The 13,182-nt window shown below is 35.6% G+C and overlaps 1 protein-coding gene across 12 annotated transcripts in view; it reads left to right on the top strand.

Moving 5' to 3' along the window:
* The window catches only part of LOC115222300 (E3 ubiquitin-protein ligase NEDD4), a 349,242-nt gene that overhangs the window by 246,842 nt on the left and 89,218 nt on the right, over window positions 1-13,182 (top strand). For all 12 annotated transcript variants that reach the window (XM_036499996.1, XM_029792502.2, XM_029792488.2 and 9 more), the window contains one exon: window positions 9,861-9,945. In XM_036499996.1, the coding sequence (XP_036355889.1) occupies window positions 9,861-9,945 (85 nt within the window). The remainder of the gene's footprint in view (window positions 1-9,860; window positions 9,946-13,182) is intronic.

Below are 13,182 nucleotides of genomic sequence, written 5' to 3'. Positions count from 1 at the left end.
AGAGTTGAGAGGGTATTAATGAAAAGATAAAACAGTTTACATCCACATAATCCTCCTATCTTTGCCATAGTATTGAACTTGTTTAATTTTTTAGTATTTCAGATTATTCTGTTAAATGTGATGTTTATCTATTTACATTGTTTTGAATTATTCATGCATTATCCCATAGCTTCAAAATTTTAATGATGTGATTGCATATTTTTAGAATGACATTGTAGGATAGGTGTAAGAGGCTGGATCCTGTTGATTTGAACATAAAACAGGTAGAATATTTGGGCTGTATATGGTTGGTTTAAATGCTAAAGTGTTAGGTTGATAACGATCTTAATTTTATAATGACACCACTTGTTTGACAGTGACACTTATTTACAACTGTCACTTGTTGTCAAGACAAGGAGACACAGGTACACACACGATGGTCTTTTTTTCTGTTTCTGTTTACCAGATCCATTCCCAAGATTTTAGTTAGTCCTGGGCTATAGAAGACACTTGTCCAAGGTCCCATGCAGTGGGACTAGGTTCAAACTGATGTGACTGGGAAGCAAATTTCTATACGATACAGTCATGCCTGTGCCACAGTCTAATAATAGCATTCCATTATAACAGCTGGCAAATAACTTATCTTTTTTTTTTTTTGTGGAAGTATATAAATGTGTTTATATATAAAAGTCCAACTTCAAGAATAGTATAAACCACATTGAATGAAATGTGTGTGCGTGTATATATATATATATAAAACTGGCATGAGGCCACAAATTTGAAATGAATGGACCTAGTTTGATATTGAACTAACCCCAGTAAATGCTTCATGCCTATCTTAGTCTTTCCCTAGAGGAACAAGCAAAAGTTGATTGCAGCAACAACTAAGACTGCAGAAATTCCACTGCGCTTCGGTGTGTGTGTGTATATCACATATAGGACATAAGATTCAAGTACTTGACCTAGAAATAATAGTGATTTAGTAGTTGTTGCAATGGTAGCATTAGTTATTATTGCACTAGCTCTAGAAGTTGGTGGTTTGTGATTGTTGAAGTTGAATAAGCTAAATTGTTTATTAGCTTTCAATATATAAAAATTTGAAAGCATTTTCTTCTTCTTACCCCCTCACTACTACTCTCTCTTCTTCTCTTATTTACTAATTCACTGTTTCTCTGTCTCTCTCTTCCTCATTCTCTCTTTTCTCTTCTCTCTCTCTCTCTCTCTCTCTGACATACACACGCATTAATTTCTTGTGTTTCTCTTAGTATACATTTTTATGAACAAATTATATTTAACATTTTATATTTGTGTGTGTTTCCCGATGTGCTGCACAAAATCTAATTTTGTGCCAACTGACACTTAATTATTAATGTTTGCACATTCTGGAAAGAAAGCTAATGGAAAAAATACCAAAAAAAAACCTCAACAAATATAATAAATAAAATATTAAGCTAAAATAACCATGCTTTATTTCTACCACTTCTTCCTCACCCCACCTACTATGTTCTGTTTAGTACATCCTTTAAAACCACATAATCAGATTTAACAAGTGGATTTTTGAATTGGTATCCATCATTGATTTTATTTTCAGCAGCCTCATATTTTTTTCTGTAATGACAGGCATTCCATTTCTTTTCCTCCTGTTCCTTTTGAAAATTTATAATTGGGACATTCTTGCTACTTCATGCATGACTAATTTTCACCCTAAGCTTCAAAGACAAATTGTAGAAACCAACCCTAATGTGATTGTGTGTGTGTGTGTGTGGGGGGGTAAGAAGTTCACTTCATTCATAATCATGAAATCTTGGGTTCATTCACATTGATTAGAATCTTAGGCAAGTATCTTTTACCATAGCCGTGGTCAACCAAGCCTTCTGAATGAAATTGGGAGGCTGGATATTGTATAGAAGTCCACAATATGGACTTTACTGGCAATTAAAAGTCTAACTTTTGTATTATGTATCATCTGCTAGAGAATCATGCCAGTGGAATACTCATCCACTTACATGCTAATTCATTTAGTAGGTAATTCAGTTGATTTAACAATTGGATGCTCATCTATTGTTCTCAACATGGAAGTCATTTATAGTACATGTAGTTTAAGTCTCCTAATTAGGATGGTCAAAGTTGTGCTGTCACTTTGGTGCTGTGGTTTGCATCTGCTATAAACCCTATAGCTGTACTATGATCAGATTTTGCAAGTGATGTTACATCTTTATTACTATATCATCAACATTTAATGTCTTTCTTCCATGTTGGTATGGATTGGATGGTTCAACAGCATATGTTATTTTCCTGTCAACAAATCTTCTGCTGACTGTCTACTTTAAGGATCTGTGAAGTAAGGGACCTATTAATTAAAAGGCAGGTAAAGGGTAACAACTAGTAGGGCATCTGGCTGTAAACAAAAATGCCTTAATATATTTGTCTAATCCATGCTTGCATGGAAAACCAGGCTGAACCAGAAATCCTGCAGCTGTGAAGCAATGATTCAGCGATGACTGCTAAGTTCTTGGTATACAATTGGCTTTATAGGCATTTTTAAACTCCTCTGCTTTTGTCTAGAACAAAATCATTCAGTAATGTCAGGATTTTTCACTTAAAAAATAGACTGGGTGCAATGGGTAAATTGTCACCATTTTATATTTTTTGTTTCATGCATGTGTAGTGTTTGTTTTTGATTTTGTTAACTACACAGTATAGTAGAGTCTGTTGGGCACTGTCTGTGAGAAAAACAGCACCATGACGCAATTCACTCTGCCAGACATTTGGAAACATGTCGTACTGCTTGGCATTTGTGCCAGAAGCTCGAATATGAACATTTCAGAGTGTTTGGGTGTCAATCTGAGGACATGTACTGAGAGTGATAAAAGTCAAACAGTCACTCAGCATCATGGTGTTTGTAGTGATCATTAGTGATGGCAATGTTATACCTTCATTCACCTTCCCACATGGCCTCAGACTCAACACAGAAACCAACATCAAGTGCCTGGAGGAGGTAGTGCTGCCCTGGGTCAAGAGGGTGGCTGCTGAAAGACCCTATGTCTGGCAATAGGACTCTGCACCATGCCACTAAGTAAGAGAACCCAGTTGTGGTTGTGAGACAGTTTCTACAGCCACATCACCCTTAACATCTGGTTACCTAACTCCCCAGACTGCAACTCCCTTGATTATTATGTGTGGGATGCAGTTGAGTGAGAGACCAACAAAACTCCTTGTAACATCAAAGATGAACTGAAGGCAAGGATTGTCAGCAGTCACCAACTTAAACAAGGAGACCGTCCAACAGAGTTGCAGGAGATTCCGAAGTCGTCTGGAGGCTGTGGTTGAATCCAATGGCAATTTTATTGAATAGGTTTACTCTTTAGTATTTCAAGATATTTTTATGTAATTTTGGTAAATATATCTGTTAAAATGAGATGTCTGTGTTATTTTCATTTTTGTGTGATTTAGAGGACAATATATTCACTGCACCCTGTATTTACACTATATCTTAATATTATAAAACTGAATGTATGTATGTAGTAAGTTCTTGGCCATAATTTTCTTCCTAAGTTACTAATTTTGTACTGTGGTTTATTTTTTTTCTCAAGGAGGTTAGGTAGGTTATGTAACTTTTTTTGATACGTACTATAAACACTAACAAGGTCAGGGACTTGCGTAAGTTAAGATGTGGCATATATGAATTTCTCTGATACTTTCTCTAACCCTGGCCATGATCAGGTATTGCTACAAATTTATTTATGAAAAATCCACTGATCTTTTAGAAATGAGTTCTCACTTCACATTTTTAGAAAACCTAGAAACCCTAAGCTTGTCTATTTTTATCTCTGAACTGAAGATAATTCACTAAGCTATTCCTCTACATCTGTTTACTGGACACCTATCAACTGATTCTGCTAAGCAGTATTCTGTTAGATGCAGTTTTAGTTTAACAAAAACAGTCAGCCGTTCCTCTTGTTTATAACAAGGAATATTCAGTTAGTGACATAACTTCTTGCACCACCACCACCATAATGTGCTGTAGTTCACTGAAAGCTTTCTTCCTTAAATAACCAATCTTTCTTTTATGATAATTGATAATGGAATATAAGTGATAATCTCCAAGAGTTACAGTTTTTCTTCTTTTTAGTATTTATCTACTTTGCATGTGGCACAATTTCCCTTGTGAGTTGTTTTTCTTCATAAATTCATTATTGTTATGGGGACTCTCAGGTTTGGGATAAAGGGATGATTTTCTTCCAAATTGTCCTTTACTTAGCTCTCTCATAGATATGTCTCACTGACACAGTTCCAACATCTGCAAGCATAAGTCACCTAATTACTATGTTTAAATCCATGTCCATGTATACAGTGGTTGTAAATGAGCATCACTGTTATACAAGCAACATTGTTCATTGCCAGTTTTCCATGAAAAACATATTTGATCATATGGAAAAGACCATCTTGCTTTGAAACAACAAATTTCGTCTGACCCATGCAAACATTGGAACCTGGAAACAATGCGTATGGAAAATAGATCACCTGTAAGGACTTTTGCCATTGCTGTGGTCCAGCCAAGACTACTTACATGTCCCTCCTGCCTTTTCATTGAACTGACTCTTAGAAGTTTTATATTTGTTGATCAACTACCTTAATTTTCTTAACATCTGGGATCTACAAATGAGCACCTTTAGCATTTAATCAAAGCCATGTAAAAGAACCCTGTGTGTGTGTGCGTGCGCATGCATGCTTGCACACCCCCAAGTCTTGATGGCATTCATTTCCAGTCTTCCATGAAATACATGTTTGGCCATGGGAAAATACTACCTTGCTTGGAAACAGGTAAGGGATGGAAACTGGAAGGATATATATCCATAGAAAATCTGCTTGAACAAATTCCATCTGACCCATGCAAGCATGGAAAAGTGGACAATAAATTGATGTCATAATTTAACATTTACTTTCCATGTTGGCATGCTTTGGTTCAACAAGATCATGTGTGTGTGTGTGTGTGTGTGTCTGCCTGCATGAAGTTGACATCCTTCAGTGGAGACAAACCAACCTGTCTTTAACTGCAAAAACATCAGGCACTTGTCGTTTCAAGAAAACATTCCTCCACACCAAATCACAAGCAGTTCTCACTTACAGCCTTCATAGTTGCTCAAGAGGATCCCTCCTAGTGAAAGTACATCCTTAACATAGCAAGGACCACATGCTAAAGATTGGCCCTTCTCATCAGTGCCAGAAGTATTTCAGTCCCCTCGAGAACTGCTGATATTCCACAAAGCTTGAATGAGGCCCAGAATGGAGTGCTGCTTCTACATCTGGGACAGTGTTGATGATACACACACACACACACACACACACATACACACCCTGAACTTTATCCACAGACAGGCCACTCAACTCATAGGCATTCCATCCTTAACAAACAGATATGCTTTATTTTAGGGTTCACAAGTTTACTGTTTCCTTTCTGTCTTTTCTATTGCAACTGATAGTCTCTCTTCTGAGCTGACTGGTCTCAGACTTCCATCACTCTTGCATAACTAACCCACTTGTCTTTCCACTACTTCCCTCTCCAGCCTCACACTAACCATTATGTCCATTCCTTCTCCCCCCAGAACATCTGTTTACTGAAGTCTCTCTGCTGGTATCTTTCCTGCAGGTGTTGACCTGTTACAGCTTAACATCAATACCATCAATCTCATCGGTTTTGAAGGGTCTTTAAAGGTCATGGCCGCTACCACTTCCTCCAGACTCAGCAAGAACAAAAGCGAGTCTCATATTTGAATTTCACTTTCTTTAGAATATGTTTTTATTGTTAAAACATCAATTTTTAAACATTAAATTTCAATGCATAATAATAACCATGGTGGAGGTAATACAAAACAAACATTAGCAGATTCTATTTTATTCTATTGTTCCAATTCATTAAGGAATCTTGATTTGTAAAAATTATAAATTGAGTTGTGACAAGATTCCTATCAGACATTGCTGCCACCCATTATTGCTCTAATTCCTACCACTGCTGCTGCTGCCGCCAGCCTCTCTTTTACAATCATTAATATTTATATGTTGTTTCCAAAGCTAATATTACTGTTGTTGCTATTGCTTTTACTGCTGCAACTAGTGTATCTATTGTCAATACTTTTTACTTTTAAACAGCTCATGGGAAGTTCAATCAATATTAGATATATTCTGACCCAGCTGTTGTTGAAAACTTTCCATCTCGTTGACTGCAGCCTTCTCCAGTAAAAATGGATGTTAACGGGAAGCATTCAGTGATGTTTGCTCTGCAGATGCTTGCAGAAATCTGTGTTAGAGAACACGACGAGAAAATAACTTGTTTAAACTGGTTACATCCATATTTACTCTCTTATCCTCTCATCTTAGTTTTCCTTTTGGTGTAGGGGCAGGGTCAGGAGCATTACTTTTACTTGCAGATCAACTGCATGAATGATTGCACTCAATGGCTTAACCATACTTTACTCAGCAATGTTAGTGACAGTAAGTTGTGAAACGGTAGAGGTTTGGCAGTTGATAGTTTTACAAGGCATTAGTTAAGTATCTAATTGTATTAATCAGTGGAGTGCTTTAGAGAGAGTTTTCTACAATTCTCTTTCATATCTTTTAGGCTCAATGAACTTAAAACCAATATTACAATTGTCTGTTAATGGAAACGTGTTTTATTACAAAGTAGCAGAAATGCTCTTCATTATTTATTTAGGTTCTTGTTTTCTATGCAGGATTGTATTTAGATTCAACTAGCAGAATGTTGGTGATTATCAAATCACCTGAGTTGGACACTTTCAAACCACATTGGTTTATGGAGAAAATATTATAGAGATAGTTACAGGTATGGTTGTATGATAAGTTTACCTCCCAACCACATGGTTTTGTGTTCAGTCCCACTGTATGGCACCTTGGACAAGTGTCTTCTACTATTGCCCCAGGTTGACTGAAGTCTTGTGAGTGGATTTGGTAGACAGAAACTGAAGGAACCTATCATATATGTGTGTGTATGTTATTGTCTCTTTACCTTGACATTGCATAATAGCTGTAAATGAGTGTCATTGTTATGCTAATGATGTCATTCATTTCCAATCTTCCATTAAAACATCTTTGGTCATGGGGAAATATTATCTTACTTGGAAATAAGTGAGGGTTGGCAATAGGAAGGGCATCTGGTCTTAGAAAATCTGCCTCAAAAAATTCCATCTAACTCATGCAAGCATGGAAAAGAATGGATGTTAAAACGATGATTGTTTCTGTGTGATAACTTACAATACAGATTTTTGGAAATATCACATTAAGTATTATTACCTTGCATTTGAATTATGCAATACAAACAGCTCTTGATTAAAGTCTTTATTTTATATAACAAACTTAACATGTGTATCACTGAAAAGCCAGAAGCTGCAATTTTTATATGAGAGAAATTCCCAGCACAATACGTCTATAAAAAGATTAGATTTTTTTCCCAAACAGAATTGCAGCTTTTAGCTTTTAAACAATGCACATGTTAAGTATGCTATAAATTTACTACCTTATATGTATAACAAGCAAAGATACACTACCTTACAAATATAACAAGCAAAGTAATGAGAGTCGTTTGCCTTGATGAGGTTTCTTAATTTAAGCATGAAGCAATAAATGTATCCCAGTATTGAAGGGCAAAACTACCAAAAATTTGTTGGAGTGTGTTCTTGGCTGAGGTCCTAAAATATATAACCATTCCTACATTTATTTATTCTTTTGCATCAGTTTCATGTGAAAGTCAACAAATTTGATTCTATGTCTGTGTGCTCATATCTAGAGTTGGACTTGTGCAATATTAATTATATTCATTATTAAATTGTCTCTGAGTGCTTCTTCTTGATAATTTGGTGTAGCTGTGTGTTTTCACTTTATGTATATATTACACTGTTATACATATTAGTGAAGGCTTGTGGCTAAGTGGTTAGTGTTGATGTCATGATCATAAGGTTGTAGGTTCAATTCTTGGTCTGGGTAATGTGTTATGCCTTTCAGCAAGGAACTTCATATTGTTCCATTTTACTCAGCTGAAAATAAGTACCAGCTGGCTATTGGTGTACCTCTTCCCTCTCCCTTTTTCCAGCGGTCACATCCTCAATATTCCGCTCGGTCAAGGCTGGGAGGCTCCAACAGAATGTCATAACTTCATAGTTACCTTAAAAAATTAGCAAAAATATGGTACAAGCTACCAAGTTGTACTTGCAAGTGATTCTTGGGAAAGTGTAAGCATCACCATTATTATTTCATGCACCACCTCTCAATACCTTAAGTGCTACTTTTACTGGCTGTAAAAAAACAATTCAGTAACCTCCACCCCAACAAAGTATTAGCATGGAGTTACAACTGTTATGTCTAGAAACATATATTTACAACATCTTACTAGATTGCAATTAATACTCCCACTAATTGGCCATGAATCTAATTAATGGTGAACTTATATTTCATGACCACTCTATACTTATAGTAATTAAAGATACAAAAAAGAAAAATTGAAAGTGTTGGTCAAAGAATTCCAAAAGTGGTAATTATTCACTTTTAATTAAATATTTTTCTCTTTCCAGATTGGTAAAATGTTTGACAGTTTATTATTTAATCTGTTGTTCAGAATTTACAATCATTGTATGTATGGGAGTGGTGGTGGGCATTTAACCAACAAACTACTCAATTACTTCACCTTATCGTAGGGGGATTTCTTTTCTATTTGTTCTTTCTTTTATCTTTTACTTTTTCATTCATTGGACTATGGCCATGCTGGGGCACCACCTTGAAGGATTTTAGTCAAATAAATCACTCCCAGTACTTAGTGTTTTTTTTTAAAGTTTGGTGTTTATTCTGTTAGTCATTTTGGCTGAGCTGCCATGTGGATGTAAACAAACCAACATTGGTTGTCAAATGATGAGGAGGTGTGACAAACACAGATACAAAGACCACACACACACATGCACACCCGTGCACAATGAGCTTCCACACAATTTGTTTACTAAAGTCATTCACAAATCACCAGTTTGCCCAGAGCTATAGTAGAAGATATTTGCCCAAGGTGTTGTACAGTGTGACTAAACCAAAAAAAAAAAGCATTTAGTTGCAAAGCAAGCCTCTTAACCACACAGCCATGCCAGTGCCTTTGGTTAACAATATACACAGGTAGAATCATTGAACCATACCCCTCCTCTCCCTCCCACCCATCCTTTCTCTTTCTAGTAACCTATGTAACCAGTTGAGAAACAACAAAAATAAATGAGATCAGTGCTATTTCTTATAATTACATCTCCACACATTATAATGGATTTCTATTCTTGTAGTTCATATGCAAAGCTTACAGAACCAACTGAATTTGTTAGTATTACCTCAAGCATCTACCCTCATTATCTTTATTGGATCGATATGTTATATATATATATATATATGAGAGATAAACCTGTCTTTTTTGAGCAGTTTGAATTTGCAATGTCTGCAAGTATTTATGATGAGTAGCAGCTTTGACAGAAACCTAGAGCTGTAATTATTGATTTGAGTAATGTCAAATTATATCTACTATTTATCCACTTAGTTGTAGTATTGAAATTGTATTTGTTTGTCATGACATTTGATGGATATTAAAGCATGAGTTGTTGATAAGGCTCCATATATATATCATCATCATGGCATGACTGGAACTCAGACTGAAAGGAGCTACAAGAAATGCCACTGAGTATTTTGTCCAATACGCTTATTCTGCCAGTTATCTGCTTTGTTTAATTTATTGCAATGTTTTATTTCATATGCTAGTATTAATGTCATTTGATCCATTTGTAATATAAATATATCTATATACATATATACTCACAGACAAGCTAAAAAGTTACTTTTGTTTCTTTCAGTGATCCATATGTTCGGATTACTTTGTACAGAGGAGACCGGGAAGATGGTATTATCGATGTCACACAAACAAAAACAAAGAAAAAAGTAAGTTTCTAAATAATATTCTAGTCATTGTTCTCTATCATATACACACACACACATACATACATACAGATATATATATATTTATATATATTTATATATATATATATAACATTTGGGTATTCACATTGTATGCCATTTAAAGCCCATTCACTGTATTCAGTTACCTGATGTCAACAACAGTATGGATGTAAATGCCACTGGATATACTTCAGGGATTCCTTCATGTCTGTAAAGTTTATAAAATATGAGAGAAAGAAAATGGAATTCATTACTGTAATTCGCTATGATCATTCCAACCCATCGTTCACCTGTGCCCTGCAGTTGAGATACTGTACAAGCAGTTGTGGTGCATCATACATGCAGATGTGTCTCCTCCAGTGACTTGTCAAAAGGTACTTCGTTCTTTAACCTCTATTTTGCTTATTTTGGTCAGAATACATTTTGGTAGTTGTAGTTTGCTACTCATCTACAGGAGAAACTGGATACATGAAGGGTCAAAATGCTTGTAATGAATAATAGTCTCATGAATTCCATTTTCTTTCTCCCATATTTTGCGCATGTGTGTGCACACACACACGCATACACACACACTATTGTTTCAGTTGGACAATAAACATTGAAACTGGGAAACTTGTTGAATTTGAAATTAGGTAAGTAGAATAAATGAGCTCCAGCAGCTCATTTGTTATACTTCTCTCGTTCTGATGAGCTGACAGTCGTTGCTGTCACTGTTTTTTTAATTGCATGCTGAGAAGAAAGCTCTAACAAACAATATGCAAATGTCCAAAATATATTTATATATCATTCCATCCATACTATTATACAAACACACACACACACATCTAATTATAAATATTTATAATGGTATTTATGGTTTTTAAAAGCTGCTGATGGTTGACCTCAGTTTTGCTGTACATTCTAAAACATTTTGGCCAACAATTCTCTTTCTCCTGTTTTGAACAGATGTGTGACTATAGTTAACAAATGCCACATTTATATGTGATCAGTTTCTGAAATTGTACATTAAGAGTCAGAGGCACAGGCAGACAATGCTGTGTGATTAAGATTGCTTCCCAACCATATGGTTTTTGGTTCAGTCCCATTATATAGCATTTTGGACAAATCTCTTCTATTATAGCCCAAGACCAACCAAAGCCTTGCAAATGGATTAGGTTAATGGAAACTGAAAGAAGCTCATTACATGCATGTGCGTGCACTTTCCGCGCACACATGTGGGTGTGTGAGATTGTATGTTTGTGACTCTTTGTCTTGACATTGTATGATTTGTTGTAAATGAGTGTCACTGACATATAAGCAGTGTCATTCATTATCATCATAATTATTTCCAGTAATCTGCACAAGTCTGGCCATGGGGAAATATTTACCTTGCTTGTGACAGTTGGCAACAGGAAAAGCATCTGACTATAGAAAATCGGTCTCAATAAATTCCAGCTGACCTATGAAAACATGGAAATATTGGACATTAAAATAATAATGATCATTATCTCCCAATTACTTTGATCTGTTCAATCCAGGATTAATTTCAGATGTATTCTATCCTTGTATGTTTTATACTTATTCACATCACTTTAATTTAGTTCATCCTCCACAATCTGAATTGCTAAGAGACATTTAAGATAATCCTTGCTATCTCCATTATCCACAACCTACACAACTGCAGTGCTCTACTAACTTCTGTACAAAAAGCCAGAGTCTTTGGTTGTTTTTATTAGTTGTTTTATCTGACCTTTCCTCTCTCTGAAAATAGAAATAATACATTTTTAAATCACTCAGAGAGATTTGTGCAGTAGAGCATGATAAAGTGATTGTATGTTGTCAACTTAATGTGACAGTCCCATGAAAGGGAAGAATGCTACTGTTATTTAGCCCTAGGAAACACTGTTTCCTGTTGGACTTGACACATTTCCCGTGTCCTTACGTTTTCAAAGTGAAGATAATCACCTCAACCCAGAGGAGCCAGCATCCAGAGACTAGATGAGTAATGACTCTGAAACAAGTCTCTGAGTGCTGGCTTTGCTGGGTGGAGGTGCTTTGCTTTGAAAACATAAAGACACAGGACACGTGTCAATTCCAACAGGAAATGGTGCTTCTTAGGGCTAAATAACAGTAGCATTCTTCCCTTTCATGGGACTGTCACATTAAGTTGACAACATACAATCACTTTCTTTAATCAGAAACAGGCCCATATCTTGAAGATGTCTTTATCGTTAAACCTATTCAATATCAACTCACCGGAGACTGTCCCTGGATCTATGATATAAACTTTGTTTTAAATAATCTAAATTATAGATGCAGGTATGGCTGGGTTGTAAGAAGCTTGCTTCCCAACCATATGGTTCTGTATTCATTTCCACTGTGTGGGATATACATATATATACACACACACACACACATATAGATATATACATACATATGTATATATATATATATATATATATATATATATATATATATATATATAATATATATATATATACACACCACACACTTACACATATATATACATTAAGGAAATGAGGTACTCAGAAATCTGGATGATTTTATATTTACAGATATTTATTTGTATGTTACATGTTTTTATAAATCATATATCATACTAGCACTTTCATCCACCCTAGTGGAGTTTTCAAATAGAACTTTTGCAGGAATTTTGACACTTTTTATAGTATTATTGAGTGTGTAGGGGTGGGGAGAGATATAAGATAGTACAAGAGGTGAGGAATGGGGAGAAAGTGAGAGAGAGCGTGTGTGTGTGTTTGTATCTGAAGGTAGTGTTAAAGGAAAGGAAGAGGAAGGAGAGAAAGAAGAAAAAATTTGTTGATATCTTTGCAGCTGGTCAGTCTTTCAATAGTAAGTAATTCTTGGCTTTCAGCAATGGCAAACCCAGCTGGTCACTCCAAGGGATAAAATGACCAGCTGGGTTTGCCATTGCTAAAAGTCAAGAATCACTTATTATTGAAAGACAGACCAGCTGGAAAGATATCAACAAATTTTTTCTTCTTTCTCTCCTTCTTCCTTTCCTTCTCTTTTTCTTTAACACTTCTTTCAGATACAAATACACATACATACACACAGTGTTTGCCTTCCCCTCTCCCAACATCGCTTGACAACTGGTGCTGGTGTGTTTACATCTCTGTAACTTAGCGGTTTGGCAAAAGAGACTGATAGGATAAGTGCTAGGCTTAGAAAGAGGTTGATTTGCTCGATTAAAGGCGG

This window comes from Octopus sinensis, linkage group LG2 (assembly GCF_006345805.1).
Source record: "Octopus sinensis linkage group LG2, ASM634580v1, whole genome shotgun sequence".
NCBI classification, from domain to species: domain Eukaryota; kingdom Metazoa; phylum Mollusca; class Cephalopoda; order Octopoda; family Octopodidae; genus Octopus; species Octopus sinensis.
The sequence above is the reverse complement of the archived record's forward strand: the minus strand, read 5'-3'. Positions and strand labels throughout refer to the sequence as shown.